At 57.6% G+C, this 18270-nt stretch overlaps 1 protein-coding gene across 1 annotated transcript in view; it reads left to right on the top strand.

Annotated features, from left to right (window-relative positions):
• The window catches only part of ADAMTS16 (ADAM metallopeptidase with thrombospondin type 1 motif 16), a 160176-nt gene extending 145096 nt beyond the window's left edge, over window positions 1–15080 (top strand). The window contains 7 exon segments of the mRNA XM_047074474.1: window positions 5221–5323; window positions 5325–5423; window positions 5577–5771; window positions 7564–7788; window positions 14558–14572; window positions 14574–14706; window positions 14965–15080. Coding sequence (XP_046930430.1) covers window positions 5221–5323; window positions 5325–5423; window positions 5577–5771; window positions 7564–7788; window positions 14558–14572; window positions 14574–14706; window positions 14965–15080 — 886 coding nt within the window.
• The last annotated feature ends 3190 nt before the right edge of the window (window positions 15081–18270 follow it).

Here is an 18270-nt window from a genome sequence, read left to right as displayed (position 1 = left end):
TGGAAGCATCCGGGGACTGAGGGCAGCGCCCCGGAAGCCCGAGCGCGAGTTCGGCACAATCTGTTTGTCGGGCGATCCTGGCTACCTGGGCACCGTTCACCTTCACACCTGGGCACCAAGGTCATGGGCTCCTTCAGAGCCGGGCGCCTGGTTCTCAGCGCGCCTGGAGAGTGGCTGGCACCATCGGGTTCTGGTGAATCATTCCCGACACAGGCTGGTGGTAAATTCCCAGAGCAGCAGACGGGGCAGGGGTGCCCAGGGCCTGAGGTATCCTGCCAGGTGGCCTCAGGGGTCATTTCTCGCTGGCCTCCACCCCTGTGCCTTCAGCATACGGCTGGCCCGTGCTCCTTAAGTGAACTCGTGACTGATTTTTCTTTTCCTATGAGAAAGACAGATTCATCCAGCTGGCGTCTGTTTGTTGGTGGACGTGCATTGTTACCTTGAAAACATTCTGTTTAGGGGGCGCCTGGGTGGCTCCGTCGGTGAAGCGTCCAACTCCAGATTTCAGCTCAAGTCGTGATCTCACGGTTTGGGACTTCAAACCCTGAGTCGGGCTCTGCACGGACACCTCGGAACGTGCTTGGGAGTCTCTGTCTCCCTCTCTCTCTGCCCCTCCCCGGCTCGCTCGTGCTCTCTTGATCCGTCTCTCAAAATCAATAAAGGACAGCCCGCTGGGGCGTGGCGGGTACCCGGTGGGACCGAGCGGAGCGGCGGCCCCATGGTTAAAGCTGCATTTCATTGGCGCCCTTCCCCGGTCCCGGCACTCACCCCGGGACCAAATGCAGCCGTGGGTGCCTATTATTTATCACGCCTTCCCGCGGCTTCTGCCGGCCACTATTCCGAGCGTTTACGTTTTCGAAAGATGCTCCCTAGAAGGTCAAGACTTCTCCCTGAAAATGGAACAACGGGCAGGTGCTCAGCCTTGAAATTTCAAAGGAATAAACAGAAAAAAGAAACGGAATCTCGCTCCTGAAACGAAGCTAGCAGTTGTCTGCTGTCTGCGAGCCTTCCTGATGCGAAGTCGGTGACAGCCCCGGGGTGGCCCTGGCTGGGGCCCGGCCGTGAACAGTGGGCCCTGTGGGCCCTGTTGCCGTGGCCTCTGAGTCCCAGGGGCCGTTAAGACCCCGTGGCCGCCCGGGAGCTGCCTCAAATACCGTTGCTGGGAATTTGCATTTTCAAAGGAAAGATTAAATTACCGAAACCAAAATGTCGTGATTATTTTTTTAATGGAGACAAGAAAGTCATGTTATTCTGAAACGGGTCATGGCTGTTGATAGTTAGGAGGGCCGACCGTTGAACAGATGGTTCCAGGGGTCCCAGCCTGAACTGCTGAGCAGCAGCTGTAAATTGTATCACTTCCTCCAGCGGCAGTGGGAGCCGGGAAGGTGTGCCCTGCCGGGGAGCCCTCGGTGGGGAGGTACCGTGGCGGCTGGGCACCTGCGTCCTCTGGGTCCTGCCTGGGAAGGCCGCCTGATTCGGGGAATACCGGCTACCTGCTTTGTTCTGGTTGGTGGACTTGGGAAGAACAGAACAAAGCCGGCCGGGCACGGCCACTGGTTAGCGACCAGGCATACCTTCACCTCTGCTCGCGGAACCCACAGACAGCACAGAAGCTTGCGTGGATTCTGACTCTTCCGTGAGCTGAAATCAAGACACCTCCCCAGAGCTCTGCCTGTGAAACAAAACAGGCACCTGACGTTTCCAGACTCTGCGTGAGTTGATCTTTGTTCGGGAGGATTTCTTAATGACGTGTAGTGAAGAGAAGGGCAGAGGATGGATGAACCCAGTTGGAACGACTTAAGATGGCCGAGACAGAAGACTTAACGAGCTGGTGTGAAAAGCCTGAGAGCGGCCAAGACATCTTGGCGGCCCCAGTGTGGATACACCAATTACAATTTATAAGGCCTGCAGGGTTGGGAGAGCGCATGGAGGAAATGGGGGGAGGCGACGGAGAAGCAGCTGGAGGCTCCCAATGCAAACCCATCACAGCCATGGGGCTGGAAATGGAATTTTCACAACGAGGATGCTGAGCTTACGTGGCTTAACATGAAATGAAACACAGTTATCTCGTTGACACTGAAGAATGAAAACATTCCCACAGTTGATATAGAACAATTCCCACAGACCCGACCGTTTCTTTTTAGGTGACTCCAACTTTGCATTGCAGTTCTTTGTAATTTTCTTAGCAACACAGTAGAAGACGCTGAGGAGAAACACTTGGTATAAAATAGTTCAGGCCTTCTCCAGGCGAAGGTAGGTAAAACCGGGATAGTACGAGCCGGCCACAGGCGCCAGCCCCGGGGTGGGACCCCTTCCGCGTCCCATCAGCCTAACGCCTAATCTGTCCTGACAACTTTCCCAAGAGTCCGGGCATTGGCTCGAAGAGTGTTTGGGTCATGGCCCCTCTGAGAGCGTGAGGAAAAGTCCTGGTCGTTCTGCTCAGACGTGTTGACAGGCACGGCGCCCCAGAACTGGTAAGGCTTCTTGGTGCCCATGGGCGTCCTGGAGCAGGGAGCCTTTGTTACCTTCCTTAGATGGGCCTGCACCTCGGTCCACAGAGTGAAACATGAGAGACTGAAAATACGCTCACAGAGGCTTTGCAGTGTAAGCAAAATGCTTGTTTTGGACATTGAATTTTTAAAACGCCGAATTTAAAAGTTGCATGTGGGGTGCCTGGGTCGCTCGGTCGGTTAAGCGTCCAACTTTGGCTCAAGTCATGATCTCACGGTTCATGGGTTCAAGCCCCGTGACGGGCTCTGTGCTGACAGCTGAGAGCCTGGATCCTGCTTCGGATCCTGTGTTTTCCTCTCTCTCTCTCTGCCCCTCCCCTGTGCGCTCTCTGTCTCTCTCAAAAATAAACAAACATCAAAAAAAATTTTTTAAGTTGCATATATTGCCTGCCCTTACCTATGCTTTAAAAAAATGGGGGTGCCTGGGTGGCTCAGTCTGTTAAGCATCTGACTTCAACTCAGGTCATGATCTCACGGTTCATAGGTTCAAGCCCTGCATCAGGCTCTGCGTTCACAGCTCGGACCCTGGAGCCTGCTTCAGATTCTGTGTCTCCCATTCTCTCTGCCCCTCCCCTGCTTTCGCTCCTTCTCTCAAAATAAATAAACCAAAAACATAGAATTGTTTAAATGTACGCCGTACTCGGAGAGAGAGGGAGCGACCCTGAAGAAGTGAGTGTGAGGGATAATCCCAGGGGTCCCCTCTGGACAGTCCCCATCTTCCACGCTGTGTGTCTGTCTGCATCGGCTGGGTCCCCGGCTGGAGTCCTCACAGAGCCTCTCGCATTGATACGGGGTGTTTCTGAGAGGCGTCTCACGAGCTCTCCCCCAAGCGTTCTTGGCTTTTGCTGGACTCACGTGTGACTGTCAGGGTACAGTCTGTGGGAGGAGGCTCATAGAGCCAATGTGGAGCCCACCGGGCCTCAGAGTTACCTGCAGAATTTCCAAGTTTTGCCTGAACACCCTGAACGGAAGAAACTAGGAGTGAGAGTCGTCGTGTCCTCTCAGAGGCCAGATGGCTGTCTTCTCGCCGCACGAACCCTTGTCTCTGAGCCGCATTTCCTCTCCTGCCCCTCCTGCCTCAGATGACCCCCCACCCGGAGCGTGCATCTTAGGCCCTCCTGCAGATGGGCTGGTGCAAAGCCAGTGGGCGGCTTCGTAGACATTCGCAGGATTATCTGAGACCCAATAGCGGCGCCCCGGCTGAGCCTGGACCCAACGCCATCCCCCCTCCATCACCCACCGACATACACATCAACAAGAAATACTTCTAGAATCAGAAAAGAAAAAAAACAACTTGCTTTCAGGGAGAACATTCTCGACAGCGTCTGTCAAATTGAAAGAAAGATGACCAGGCCTTATGGGCCTCCTACTGGGAAGTTCTCACGTCTGAAGTCTTCTCACAAAAAATGATACATAAATAAATAGAACCTAAGTCCAAACAAGCCTTTGGATCCAGCTGCTAAGTTACAGGAAGTACAGAGGACGGAAGAACATGTTAAGTGAAACCACAGAGATGTAACTTGGGGACTCCTGCGATCATCAGAAGCCACTATGGAGACTCAGCAAGGCGAGCGGTATCGTGTCTAAAACCAATCAATCCAATAGAAAAATACATTAAGAAAGAACCGATAGACTAAAAGAGAAGAAAGACATACCAGCCAGTTGCAAAGTGCCGACCGACTCTGTCTGGATTCCACCAAGCAGATTAACAAGTTAGGACATTTATGACACGGTTGGCAAGGAAACACTGAATATTTAATGATAGTAAGGGATCACGTTAATGTTTTCTGTGCCACGAAGGTATTATGGTTATGTTTTCAAAACCAAAGAGGGGCGCCTGGGTGGCTCAGTCGGTTAAGCGTCCGACTTCGGCTCAGGTCATGATCTCGCGGCTCGTGAGTTCGAGCCCCGCGTCGGGCTGTGTGCTGACAGCTCAGAGCCTGGAGCCTGCTTTGGATTCTGGGTCTCCCTCTCTCTCTCTCTGCCCCTCCCCTGCTCATGCTCTGTCTCTCTCTCCTTCAAAAATAAATAAAAACATTTAAAAAAGTTAAAAAAATAAATAAAAACCAAAGAATCCTCGGGGTGCCTGGGTCGCTCAGTCGGTTGGGCCTCCGACTCTTGGTTTCAGCTCAGGTCATGCTCTCACGGTTTGTGAGTTCGAGCCCCGCATTGAGCTCTGCACTGAGTGTGAAACCTGCTTGGGATTCTGTCTCTCCCTCCCTCTCTCCCCTATCCCACTTGTGCTCTCTCTCTCTGTCTCTGTGTCTCTCTCTCTCTCTCTATCAAAATAAAGTTAAAAAAAATTAGAAACAACAACAACAAAGAGTCTGCATCTTGCAGAGATGCAATTGAAATCCACATGTATCCGGAATTTTCGTCAACGTGCTGCAGGGTTTGGAGGTATAAGTTGATGATCGTTGAAGGCGGGTGGATGAGGACACAGAGGGCCTTCCTTTTGCACGTGCGTGCAGTGTCCCACCTAAAAGCCAGCTAGAGGGGAGGAGAGAGCACTGTGCCGGTGAACTGAAAGCAGGGGAGGAGAGAGACACAGGCAGGAGGGCTAATCGGGAAGGTGAGAGGCAGCAGGGACCGGAGAGGCTGCCGAGCGACTGGAAACAACGGTGTGCCTGTGGGCCGTGGGTGGGATTGGCGCGGCCGTGTCTCCCGCACGGGCGGCGCCCCTCACCGAGGTGCCGTTGTCCCCTCCCAGCTGGTCCGTGGGGAACTGGAGCACGTGCAGCCAGCCTTGCGGTGGGGGCACCCAGAGCCGCCTCGTCCAGTGCACGCGACGGGCACGCTTCGCGTCCGAGCGGGGTGGCGGCCAGCCTGTGTCCGCAGCCCATGCCGTCCAGCAGACAGGCCTGCCAGCCTCGGAGCTGCCCGCCCGCTTGGAGCGCGGGGCCCTGGGCGGAGGTAACTGGGACCGGGCTGGTGTGGGGGGCGGCAGCTGGGTCCCCTCCTGCCGATCGCAGAGCTGGGTTGGACCTTGCGGGGCGGGGGGGGGGGGGCGGTCAGGGTGGGTCCGACGGACGCCTCGCTGGGACTCGGCCCCTTTTCTTCCCACAGTGCTCCCGGACCTGCGGGAAGGGGTGGAGGAAGAGGTCCGTGGCCTGTAAGAGCACCAGCCCCGTGGCCAGGCCGCAGCTGCTGCCGGACGGGGTCTGCAGCTCCGAGCCCAAGCCTAGGACTCACGAAGTCTGTCTGCTTAAGCGCTGCCACAAGTACAAGAAGCTGCAGTGGCTGGTGTCCGCCTGGTCCCAGGTGGGTGCTCCTGGAGCCGGTGCATTCGGCACCGGGTCGACCAGCTGCCCCCTCCCCTGCTCTCACTGCTTCCCACTCCTCTTCCTCCGAGCCTGGGTTCTCCAGCTCAGGCCACCCTTTTGGGCTCCGGTCTCCCCTTCTTGGCATGTTGGGGACTTTCTGATCACGTCCTTCGACCCGCTCGCCCAGCGGCATCCACGAGGCCATCACCCACCCCGTCTCGAGGCCAGGACGGGTTGGGGACGCTCGTCACGCTGACGGGGTCCTGGGGACCCACTGAGCCCCAGGGCAGCCGTAGCCATTCCTGGGGCCGTGTCCCTGTAGTGCAGGACGGGAAGAAGGCGGACTGCCCCGGGAAGAGACGAGGACCATTTCCTGAGCCGTTTCCGTGAGCAGTTGCCGCACTTGGGGAAGAAACTGCTCATGTTGGTTTTGCAGGAATTGATGTGTTGTTAGTGTGCCGAACGCTAACAGGTGGGAACATGAGTGTTGACGGTGGCGTGACCCCACGTGAGGGTGCCCGGCGCAGCCTCCGACCCTGGGGAGGGGGTGTGGGAAGGGCCCCCTGCCAGGCCCCTACACCTGTGCCGCGGGCACCCAGGGGCTCCCTGAGGGTGGTGGCAGCTCCTTAATCTCCCTGTGCCTCAACCCAGACGTGTAGGTGTCACTGGGGTCAAAAAGGACACCAGAAAGAGAGCAGCCCACGGAATTGCAGCGTCACCCCCGCGCAGGGTACTGAGAGACTAATCCCAGAGCAGCTCCCCTGTCCCGGCCTCCTCGGGCCAGCTGGGCTCATTCCCACCCACACCTCGAATGACCTTGCTCAGGAGGACAGAGAATGGGTCCAGCTGGGCCTGGAATCTCACTGAGGCACTGTTTCCATCCGTGCCCCCCCCACCCCCATCCAGGCCCTGGAATTAGCATACCAGTTGCCAGCCGGGGACTCTGGTTCTCTCTCACCTGGGAGCCTAGACTTTCCTAGGACTGACTGCATGTTCTGTGCGTGTCCCTGAAGGCCGAGCCCACAGGAAGGAAGCCACCCGGTGGAAAGTCTCCGCCCTGGAGACTGAGCTCCGCACAGGGCACGGGCTCCCGCAGTGCAGGAAACACACAGGCGCACACCTGTCAGCCTGAGCGCGAGTGTGAGGCCGGAACCCGGGCCCCTGCGCTGATGTGATCTGCACACGCTGAGCCCGGGCGGAGTCACCCGCCCAGCACAGCGTCCCCCACTCGCCAGCTCCGGGCCTCATCGCGGGGGACGGGGATTTCTCTCCGGAGACCCAGTGACCTCGGATCGCTCATCTCAGCCCGCTGTGCGCCGTCTGCCCCGGGCTCAGAGCACCCCCCGACCGGGAGAGAACGCATTTGTGCCCCGAGCAGACTTGCCGCCTTCTCTCGGCTTTCTGAGGCACACTCGTGAGCCCCGGGGGTCCCCTGCCGGTCCCTGCTTTGGGGGCGGGCGCTGTATTACGTTTCCGCACATTCCAGTATTGGATGCAACCCAACGTGTTATCTTCTCGTGAAACGATAGCTTCAGAATTCCTCCCTTCATGGTTTCTGTCTGCCCTGCCCCTCCTTCGGCCCCCGAACGCTGTGCCTTCACATCCTCCTCTCCACGTGATACACCGTAATGCCTTTTTAAAATGCCAAGGTCCAATAAATCTCATTCAGTTTTCACAGTTACATAAATGCTCAAGCGGATATAATCCGAAGACAGTTTGACTCACCGATCGTAGCGAAAAGCCGCCACCAAAGAAATATTGTTCGCTCACGGCTTTTGCTTTATTTTTAGTGCTCTGTTACGTGTGAACGAGGAACACAGAGAAGATTCTTGAAATGTGCTGAAAAGCACGTTTCTGGGAAGTACCGAGAGCTGGCCTCAAAGAAGTGCTTGCACTTGCCGCGGCCGAGTGTGGAGCTAGAGCGAGCCTGCGCCCCGTTTCCCTGTCCCAGGCACCCCCCGCACGCAGCCGCGGGCCCGCCTCGGGCCAGCTGGTTTGCCTCGCCCTGGTCTCAGGTAGGGCGACACTGCGTGACCACGCCTCCCACCCTGGGGGTGGGCCGCTGGCGTAGGCGGGCGCGTGTCTGCAAAGGGTGCCCCCCAACCCCCAGAGCCGGGCCCCGACCCTTCTCTCCAGAGCAGGTGCGACGCCCAGGTTCCTGGGTGCGGGCGCAGCTTTCCGAGGCTGGGCTTTAAATGTCACTGACCCTTTTAGGGCACGTGGGCCTTGTTCGAAGTCGTCGCCCACTTAAGTGTAGGCAAACATCATGCTTTCGTTTTATGCAAAAGCTGGGCAGACTTCCCCAGAGGTGAGTGTGAACGGGGACCAAGGACGAGCTCTGGAGGAAGTCGGTGACTGCGGGTTCTACCCGGGTAACCCCGAGGCCGTGCACGTGGGAAGGGGGTCCAGCACGCTGCACTGTCCTGGCCTGCCTGGACCCTCAGGCGAGGCCAGCCCAGGCCGACGGAGCTCCTCCGTGCTGGCACCCCCCCTTACTCCTTCCACACTGCCTTTGACTTTAGGGAAGAATCCTGCCATTACCGTGGTCATCCCCTCTTTATTCTCCCTGTTTCCCACTCTGGGTTCCTGGTAACCCTCACCTTGGGGCTCGGCTCCCCTTTCTGCGTGTGGTTCTGCCCGCCAGCCTTTATCTCGGATCCCTGCCTGTCCCAGGTCCCCTCATCCTTCTTCTCCTGCTGGTATTTCTGTTCTTGGCTCAGGGGGTACCCAGGCCCGAGCGGTGTGTGGGGCTGAGACATCCTGAGCCACTCCTACTGGCCAAACCCCGAGGACTGTTCTCTGCTGCTCTGCCCGGGAGAGAGGGGCTCTCGCTCAGTCCATCGTCCCCATGAGCAGGTGCAGGGAGTGTTTTCTGACTCATCTTTTGGCCTGGCCAGAGGAGTGAGCTCTTTCTAATTTGCACATGGCGGCCCGTCTTGGCCTCCCTCCTCTTTCTGAAGAGATAAAAAGGTAGAGGAGACAGAGGGAAGGAGGGTGAAGGATGTGGGGTGGCCACCAGCCTCTGGGCGCCCCCCACGCGGAACCCCTGACGCGTGGTCCAACGTCTGGTTCTGTGGGTCTTCAAACCTGAAATAGCTCTCGCGTTTAGAAATCTATGAACCCCCAGCCTAAAAGTATTTAAATGAGAAATGATTTCGTTGAAATTATTGGAGCAGGCGACATTGAGAACGCTATCCTTCTCAAGCATTTTCTATTTTAAATGGACAAAAAGTACCAATAACTACAGCATTTTCCCAGGCGGCCCCCGTTGATCTTCTTGTGGGTGCGTGGTCTTTCCAGTTCGATCAAGCAAGAGCCGAGCGGACAAGCTGAGTGAAGTTGTTTCTGGGGCAGAGGCCTCACTTTCGCTGTCCCTTGGGAGGTATGGGTCAGAGACACACAGAGGCGGTCCCCGAGACCGCTGTCCTTCTGTCAACAGGGACCCCGAGTCTCCTTCCTGTGGCTCTAGTGGCTCCTAGCCTCCGGCCACGCCAGCATTCACCCCGCTGTCTCAATTCAGAGACCGTGGGAAAATTCAGAAAACTAAGATTCCTCATCATCTCATTTACCCCAAAACCTAAAGCCGAAAATACATCCTGCTTAGCTTTTTCCAGTCTGAAATGTGCGGTGTGTTTGTCTAATAAGTCATTTTTATCATAAGCTGCCTGAAGTTTTTATCCAGGGTGATTCATCTATTATGTTCTGAGAATGTTCCTTCTTGGGAGTAATAACTCAAGGGGTTTTATGTGTTGTAAGCACTGGCACTCAAGACTGTGCCCTCAAATGGTGGGGAATCGTCGGCCGTGATGGATGGCCAGTGCTTGGCTGAACGCTGCCCCCGACAGGCTCGTTCTTGTAACCCTTGCAAGCTCGTGGTTTCTATCACGTGATCTTCAGGGTTTCTGTTGATTTAAATGGCTTTGCTTATCATCACATTTCATGGAAGGTTACCTAGTAGGACCGGCTTCAGTCATTTTGGTCATTTGGGCTTTAGGGTCAGGCGGTTCCCATGCTGATTTGGTCTGGGAATGGCTTACGTGTGAACACCTGTTGGACTGTCTGATGCTATATGACAGAGATGGGAGTGTGTCCTCTGGGATGGAGTGGGGGGCCTGGCTCGTTCCAGGGATGCACAATTGACCTGGAAACCCATAGGCTCTGGGGGGCAAGGGGCCGTGTCACTGATGACCGATATGGTTTTCCATCATGGCACCTATTAGGGCAGGAATATTAAAGTTGTATCAGGGGCGCCCGGGGGGCTCAGTCGGTTGAGCGTCCCACTTTGGCTCAGGTCGTGATCTCACAGTTCGTGAGTTCGAGCCCCGTGTCGGGCTCTGTGCTGACAGCGTGGGGCCTGGAGCCGGCTTCTGATTCTGTGTCTCCCTCTCTCTCTGCCCCTCCCTTGCTCGCATTCTGTCTCTCTCTCTCAAAAATAAATGTTAAAAATGTTTTTAAATTTTTTAAATAAAAAAAAGTTGTAGCAAATACACATACATGCACGTGGGCGTGCACATGTACACAAGCAATAGGCACACACACACAGGTACACACACAGGCACGCAGACACGGTCATGTACACACACAGACTCATACCCACACAGACAGGCATGCACACACACAGATACACACACAGGCATGCACACACACAGGTACACACAGAATGCACAGGCTCCTTGCACCCCGACATCCAGTCGCCTGCCCACCTCTAAGAATTCGCTGCTCCTCTGCTCTCTTCGTCTTCCAGTCCTGGGTGGTGCACAGGGATCAGGGACCTTCTTGCTGACATTGCCGGATAGGGTCACAGTATGCACTGCCTGAGTCGGAGGGAGTCTGTATTTGTAAGCCACTAGATTTGTACGAAAATTCCCTGCTCCGTTTGTGTTCAGAGCAGAGGTTGTGGTGATGAGGCCTTTGAGGGCTGCGCTAGCCCGTCTTGACCCGAGTAGACCCGCTCTCTGGGACAGTGGTGAGTGATCGGGCGGCGGGGGGGGGGGGGGGGGGGGGGGCGGGGCTGCAGGCTCGGAGAGGGAGCGCCCAGCCAGGAGGGGGACACGGGAGGAGCATCTCCCAGGAGGGGTGTCACGATGGGAAAAGGAAGGTGTGAGATCTCAGGCATTATGGTGGATTTGTTCACTTGCTGTCCCTGACTCTGGACCTGAGCCCTGGCCAGCGGGACACCCTGTGGTGCTCGTGGTTCTCGTGAACGTGGGGGCAGGAATGTGCCTTGGGATAAAGCCAGCCAGAGTATCCGCCTCGAGCTACCAAAGTATCCACCGTGAGCTACCGGTCGGCAGGCGTCACCAGCCTTTTTCCATCGAGGCCAATGGCACAAAGGAAGAGTGATCCTTGTAATTTAAAACACACCCAGAGCCAGACGTTATTGTGAAAATGCATCTGTCTGGACTTTTTGATAATGACCAGGGGTCTGGATCAGTTTGCCCCACTCGTCTGTCAGGGCATATGCTGTGTGTCTGGTACAGGATGTCCCTGAAAACTCGGGCTGTTACCGAAACAGAAGAAACCCAAAAGGGAGAGGCTTTCCAGGATTACGGTGCTCTGGAAACATGTGCTTGGCGTGTCCTGCAGTCAGACCCCCGGAAGCAGGAGACTGACACACGGGAAGAGGCCGTCACTTTCGGGGAGGTTGTTTCATCCTGGAGTGACAAGAAGACCCAGCCTGCTGACCTCGCGGTGGGGGGACCGTCCCCCTGGACCCGGCATTGACTTCCCCACAGCCGAGTCCCCTAGTCTAGTTGGGCGGTCTTGGAAAGAGTTCCGGCGCACCTGTGAGTGGCCGCCGGCCCCGGGGGAGGGAGGCAGGTGTACAGAGCTGAGGGACGGGGTCCAGGGACCGGGAAGAGCTGGGAACAGTGGAGCGACCAGCCCAGGGACGCCCCACAGAGGGCGATGTGCCTGCTTCCCATTCTGTGCCCACCCGCGCTGGCAGCAGGAGCTGCCTCCGTGTCCCCTCAGCAGATGGACACAGAACGGCCCACGTGCCAGGCGCCCTGGTCCCTGCGGAGTTTTGGCATCGGTAAGAGGGGCGACCTTGAAGAAACACCTCTGCGAACATTGCAGAGCCACAAGGGCTCTGCCCCACAAGGGCTCTAAGCCCACCTGAGGCTTCTGTGGAGTCAGGGCACCGGGCCCTCCGAGAGTCTGCAGCAGGGACCCTGGAAGGGGGGCAGAAGTAAGCCGGGCAGGCCGGGCTGGGTGGGCAGCAGGGCATGTGGCTCTCGGTGACCACAGAGGCCCCTTTATGAGCCTGCAGCTCTCCTGGTCACGTCGGGCCGCACACCAGCTCTGCACACACTCTCATCAGACTTGGACGTGACTTGAGTCGGCTCCGAAATGGAAACACAAGAGGAAAGGGCCTTGGCCAACAGGGTCCTGATCACCTAGAGCGGTGGCTCTCCAAACGTGACCCAGCCCGCACTGCAGCACCGCGGCTAGAAATGCAGGTGCTCGGGCCGCCTGGGCGGCTCAGTCAGTTAAGCGTCAGGACTTCGGCTCAGGTCGTGATCTCACAGTTCATGAGATCGAGCCCTGCCTCAGACTCTGTGCTGACAGCTTGGAGTCTAAAGTCTGCTTTGGATTCTGTGTCTCCCTCTGTGTCTCTCTCTCTAAAACATAAATAAACATTAAAAATATTAAAAAACCAAAAAGAAACGCAGGTTCTCATTCCCCCCAGGCCGTTGACGTTCGAGATTGGGGGTGGGGCCAGCAGGTGACTTACATGCACACTCAAGTTTGAGAACCGTTGCTGGGGGGTTGGAGCCAGCAGCCGGGGGTCCGGACAGATGTCTACCGCAGTTGTGGTCACATGTAGGCTGACAGACAAGCGCAGGTCGCCGTGCAGCACGGCGTCCCGCCGTCAGCGGGAAGAATCGCCTCAAATGCGCAAGCTAAACCTCACGGGGCTGAGGAAGACGCCATCAGCGTTGACTTTGCCGTCCAGGTTCCGGCGTCTGTTTCCCTGAGTGTGAAGGACCTCGGCTCGAGTCGGGACGTTACATCCTGAGACTCACCTGTGTCCACCGCTCGGTCCCTGGCACCTAGATCAGCGCCTGGCGCCTGGGAGCTGAGGGACCCCTATTTGTGAACGCAGGAGTCGATGACAAAGCATCCGCTCCCTTCCTAACGATTTCAGCACCGTTTCCGTGACAAAGACGATGGCCAGATCTCTCGCTTCTCGGTTTAGACGCGTCATTAGCGGGACCGGAGGGAGCCCCGCGCCGTGCTGCCGATGACAAGGACTCCGCTCTCAGCAGAGAGGTAGTGGGCGCGCACAGACGCGGACACACGGGGCCAGCGTGAACCCTGCGGCACAGCCGGGAGGGGCTCCGAAGGCCCTAGAGTGCGAAGCGCAAAGACCAGAGGCATGGCGGTGCTGAACGCTCAGACGGACGTCACAGGCAGCGAGGAGCATCTGCCTCCGTCGTGGATGAGCCTGATAATTTGGAAACCGGACACGAACCCGCCCGTGACGTTTTATTCCGGTTGCTGTAGTCATGTATTGAGTCTGAGCTGTTGACGGCTGTCGCTGAGGTTGGTTTTTGAAGAGAAGGGGGTGAACCTCACCGAAATGTTCCAGCCCCACGTGCTTATCGGCTGGAGCCCGGCTCTTCCCCGCCAGGGGCCCGGCCAGCCTTTACCTAAACAGGGGAAGAGAAGAGAAAGAACGAGCCCCCAAAGATGCTGACCCCCGCCATCAGAGCGCCTACCCCAGGGGGTTTGAAAAAAGCCACCTCGACGGAGCCTCTGCTCACAGCACGTCCCCGGAAGGAAGCAGGAGACCGCTGGCTTCTCACTTGCAAGCCGACCTCAGCTCCGGAAAACCGGCCCCGGGGCTCGCTGACTTGAACGGCTCCCGGCTTGCACACTCGTGCGTTTCGGCCAGCAGCCCGTGTCGTGCGCGCCCCGGTGCTGCACGGATCTGTCCTTGCATTTCACAGCAACCATCTGGCTCGCCCACCCCAGGCATCCCCGGTGTCATCTGACCCCGTCTTCTTGTAGGTGCTCCTTCGTCGGCTACGTTCTGGACACTTTTGAACCAGGAGCCTTGTTTGAGCACAATCTACATAATTCAGGCGAGACATCAGACAGCTCTCCTTTTGGACGGACGTGCTGCTGCTGGCGTTGGTTGCTCTGTCCCCCTGGTCGCCCATCCCCTGATTTCTTGCACCCGGTCGAGCTCAGATGGACCCGCTCTCGTAGTCGGTGGGGTATGCGTCCGGCCGGCTGGTGAAGGGCGAGCCCAACACGAGGCTCCTCCTGGCTCTGCTGTGCTCGGTTGCCTTCGGGTGGCAGGGCCTACGTGTTTCAGAACAACGCCCTCAGGAGGATGCCCTCGAATCCGGGCTATTGGTCCACCGCTTCCAAGCAGGCATCCAGAGTCCGGGGATTTGGGCTTGGTTTTCTCGAGCCTCTGGGGTAGTTGGCTTGTCAAGTTTTTCCCAGGAAAGAGCCCCAGAAAAGGTGCCTTGGTGATTGCAGTCCGTGTAGGGCAACTGTTTCTGATGCCTGACCCGTCACCTGGGCAGGCCCCGGGGACCTCCTGGTACCCCCAGATAGGCACGAGTTTCCTTGTGTTCTAAGACCATACACAGCTCAAGGCCATTTTAGAGCTCCAGATCCTTGTCCCCTGTGTCCACACCTGGGGTTAATCCAGAATCTGGTCAGCCCCCCACAGTCGCCGGGGATCTGGGTGCAGGGGGAAGCCTGGAAGGGAGGGTGGCCCAGCACCACGGCCGTGGGTGACTGCTGTGCACCTGTTTCCCGCAGTGCACGGCCAGCTGTGGGGGGTGGCGTGCAGACGAGGGCCGTGCAGTGCCTGGCGGGCGGCCGGCCGGCCCCAGGCTGCTTCGTGCACCAGAAGCCTGCAGCCTCCCTGGCCTGCAACACCCACTTCTGCCCCATCCCAGAGAAGAAAGGTGAGTGTCCGGGCCCCTCGGCTTGGCCCTGGCTTTTCGGGGGTGGCGCTGTCAGGTTTCCGGAGCGGTTCCTAGTGGGCCTGAGACATGGGGTACCTGCTACGCCATTCCCCGCTTCCCATGCCCGCCTCCCATTTGCCCCAAAACGGCTCACGGTGGGTGTCCCCTGCAGGGATGCCCTCAGCAGCTTCAGCGCCCGTGGGACCCCCCCCCCCCTGCCCCGGGACACCAGCTAACGCGGCATCCGCTGCTTTTCAGACCGCGCCTGCCGAGACCACTTCCCTTGGTGCCCCCTGGCGCCCCGGCAGGGGATGTGCAGCCACCAGTTCTACGGCGAGCGGTGCTGCAAGACCTGCTCTGCATCCAACCTGTGAGGCCCGGGGGGCCCCTTCCAGGGCGGAGAACGCGAGGGGTGCTGCGTCTTCAGCCCCCGTCAGCTGTGCGCTGTGCATCGGAACTCGGCCAGAGGAGATCGAAGCTGGGAGAACTGTGTTCAGCCATCTGTCGGGACAGAGTGTGTGTGCACGCACGCGCGCGCGTGTGTGTGTGTGTGTGCACATCGTGGGTCTGAATGCATGCATGGGCACACGTGCACACAAGTTTTCGGTTGAAGCATGGAGGCAGGCAGGAGGCCCACGCTGCAGACCCACAGTGGTGCTCACTCCCCCTTGTGCTCCAGCTGAATCAGGTCAAAAAGACGGAAGGAGCTGAACTTGGTAAACGCTAAATGTGTGGTGCTTTGGAAAAAGAAGGAAAGGCCGTGGAATTAGGAATAAGTGAAGAAATTCTGCCCCTAGGTATGCCGGCCTCCCTCCGGCTGAGGAGGCCCCTTCCCAAGGTCTGGAACAACCGACTCCCTCTGGAGAAGCAGCTGGCGGGGACGGCCCCCCGGGCGGTGTCCCCAGGGCCGCCTCGGCCTGCCCCAGCAGCAAGCTTCTCTTTGCTGGGACCTGCTGCTGGGACGAGAGCTGGGTGTCGCCTCTGAGGGGTGCCGCCCTGCCGGGGAGAGGCCGGGCTCCCGACTCTGTGTCCCCATCACAGACTTTGCCCTGGAAACAGGAGACATGAAATCGTGCTAAGGTGCTTCCCTCCCTTTCAGACTCCTGAGCTGGAGGAGAGGACTTCTGTATCCTCTGTTCTGTCCTTCCCAGGTATTTACAAGTGAGTGTTTCTGTTCAACTCATTCCTTCCTGCGTTTCTCTCCCAAAACAATAGAATTAATTACAGGTTCTACCAGAGCCGCCTGGTGACCCGTGACACCCAAACCCCCCTGTCCTGATGAGGTTGTGGTCGGTCCTGCCCGGACAGACGTCAGCTGACGTGCACACCTCAGAACCCCAGGTCTCGTTTCTGTGTGTCGTGCTGTTTTTAAACTTCTTTCCGTGAGTTGCGGTGGTTTTGCAAGACCGGTTGGAGAGAAGGCCAGCATTTCCGGTTGAAAGCTGCACAGCAGGCCCCCGACACCCTGCCCGCTGCTGGTGCTGCTTTCTGTTCTCTTTTCCTAGGCTATAGCTCCATTCGGAATGGGCACCGAGATATTTATATTTGCTGAAGTTTTATAATAAATTTTATATTGTACCACTTGCTTCTGACCTGCTCACGATTCCTCACGAGTTTTGCACCTGAGATCCCCGGGCTGGCACGGAGGCGGGGAACTGGTCCAGGGACAGAGAGCTGGGGCCCTGGAATCCAACAGAACATTCCGGAGCTGGTCTCATAGTGCCCCTCACTGAGGAGGCTCTGGGGAAGACGGCAGGTGACTGGTGATGGAGGTGGCCAGTGTGGGGTGGGTGGTGCCCCGGTCCGTTCAAGGGTAACCCTTGACCCTGTGTTCCCTGCTTTATTAGGCAGCGGTCTCTAGGGAAACAGAAATGACAGGTGTTATACAGGAAGAGAAGAGAGCTTTATGTTAGGGAATTGGCTCCCTGATGATTATGGGGGGCGCTGGCAAAGCCAAAGTTTGCAGGGCAGAAGGCGGGAACGCAGGCAGAGCCGCAGTCTTGAGGCCGAATTCCTTCTGCTCAGGGAAACCCCCCTCTTTGTTCTTATGGCCTTCAACTGATTGGGTGAGGCCCACCTACGTTATGGAGGCTCCATCTGGATCACTCCGAGCCTACTGATTTCGCCGTTAAATGTTAATCGCCCGTGAAATCTATCTTCGTCGCAACACCAAGTCTCGCGTTTGACCAAACGGGTGGGAACCGTAGCTCAGTCGAGTCGCTGTGTGAAATTAACCAGCACACCACTCCCCCCGGGCCTGGGATAGACCAGCCCTGATGGGGCACCACGGAACGTCCGCTGTCAGAAGCGCGTTTCCTGGCGTGGCTGGCCCCGCTCGCTCCCGGAACCGGCCCCGCTCGCAGACAGCCCCAGCTGCCGATGTAACACAGCAAACCTATACCGTCTCGGCTGGCACACGAGCCCACCCGTGTGGGAAGTAATCGTAAACCCGTTCCACAGACAGGAAGTCGGGATTGCAAATGTGTATGGTTTTGGCTGGTGCCACAGCCAGAGGACGCCGAGCTGGGATCCTGCAGGCCTCGGGCAGCTTATTCGAACGTCAGGAATCTCCCTGACCCACCAAGGCAATGGGGCCGCTCCCCGAACCTGTGTCCTTCAGATTCCTAGTAACCCTTCTACTGTTTTCAGTAACCCTTCATTGGACAGGTGCAGGGTGCGAAAATGGGCGGACGTGGCTTCGCCTTCCAGGACTTCACGTCCCATTGGGAAACATCAAAGCGATGTGTCACAAGGACAGGGACGGGCAGGGGAGGGGGAGATCGGCGCCGGTGAGCAAGCGAAGAGGTAGGACCGACCAGAGGGGGGCAGCCGTCAACCTGGGCATGTCCTGCTCCGGGTCTGTCCCCCAGCCTGGCCTCACACATGCCCTGGAAGGGGTTAGGGCGCTTCCCAGCTTCGCCTGTGTTAGTCCCTGACCAGAACCTTCATCAGCACCATTTCAGCAATGAAATGGTGCAGGGGGTATGTGCCTTGACATTTATTTAGCATTGCTCATGCCAAGCAGAGAGGTGGGCGCCGTGTGTGTGAAACCCCACTTGGCCCCCCACCGTGGGGGGATATGCCGACTTCCCCTTCACACACAGCCTGCCCCCTGTGAAGCCCCCCATCCGTCCCGTGCCGGCCATGGCGGGCTGTAGGTCAGTGCACCTATGTCTGCCGCTGGGAACTCTGGGAGCCTCCCAGACTCAGGAGATGCATACAGGGACTGGAATCTTCAACTCCGTGTCTGGAACCCTGCTCTACCCACCCCCCACCCCAGTGCCCTGGAAAATTCTAGCCGATGGACAGTCTCTCCTTAGGAGTGACGGGCGTGGGATTTTTCTCAGCAACCTGACTTAGCTCCTCCTGAAAATGTCTGTTCCCAATATAATCTCCGTACTTGGAGCTGGAAGAGAGTTCTCGGTGCAGAGTTCACAGGTCCCGTGGGGATGAAGTCAGAATCCGTGCAGAGGGAAAGATCCCCCCCCAACGAGCCCTCATAGGAAATGTCCAAATTCTAGGCATGAGTGGGTCCCCAGATGCCCATCACTCACTGCCACCTTT

Source organism: Lynx rufus, unplaced genomic scaffold (genome assembly GCF_022079265.1).
Source record: "Lynx rufus isolate CCGP_SWC_20201006 ecotype Redwood Valley unplaced genomic scaffold, mLynRuf1.p SCAF_1, whole genome shotgun sequence".
Lineage (NCBI taxonomy): Eukaryota > Metazoa > Chordata > Mammalia > Carnivora > Felidae > Lynx > Lynx rufus.
This window is presented reverse-complemented; position numbering and strand designations above follow the sequence as displayed.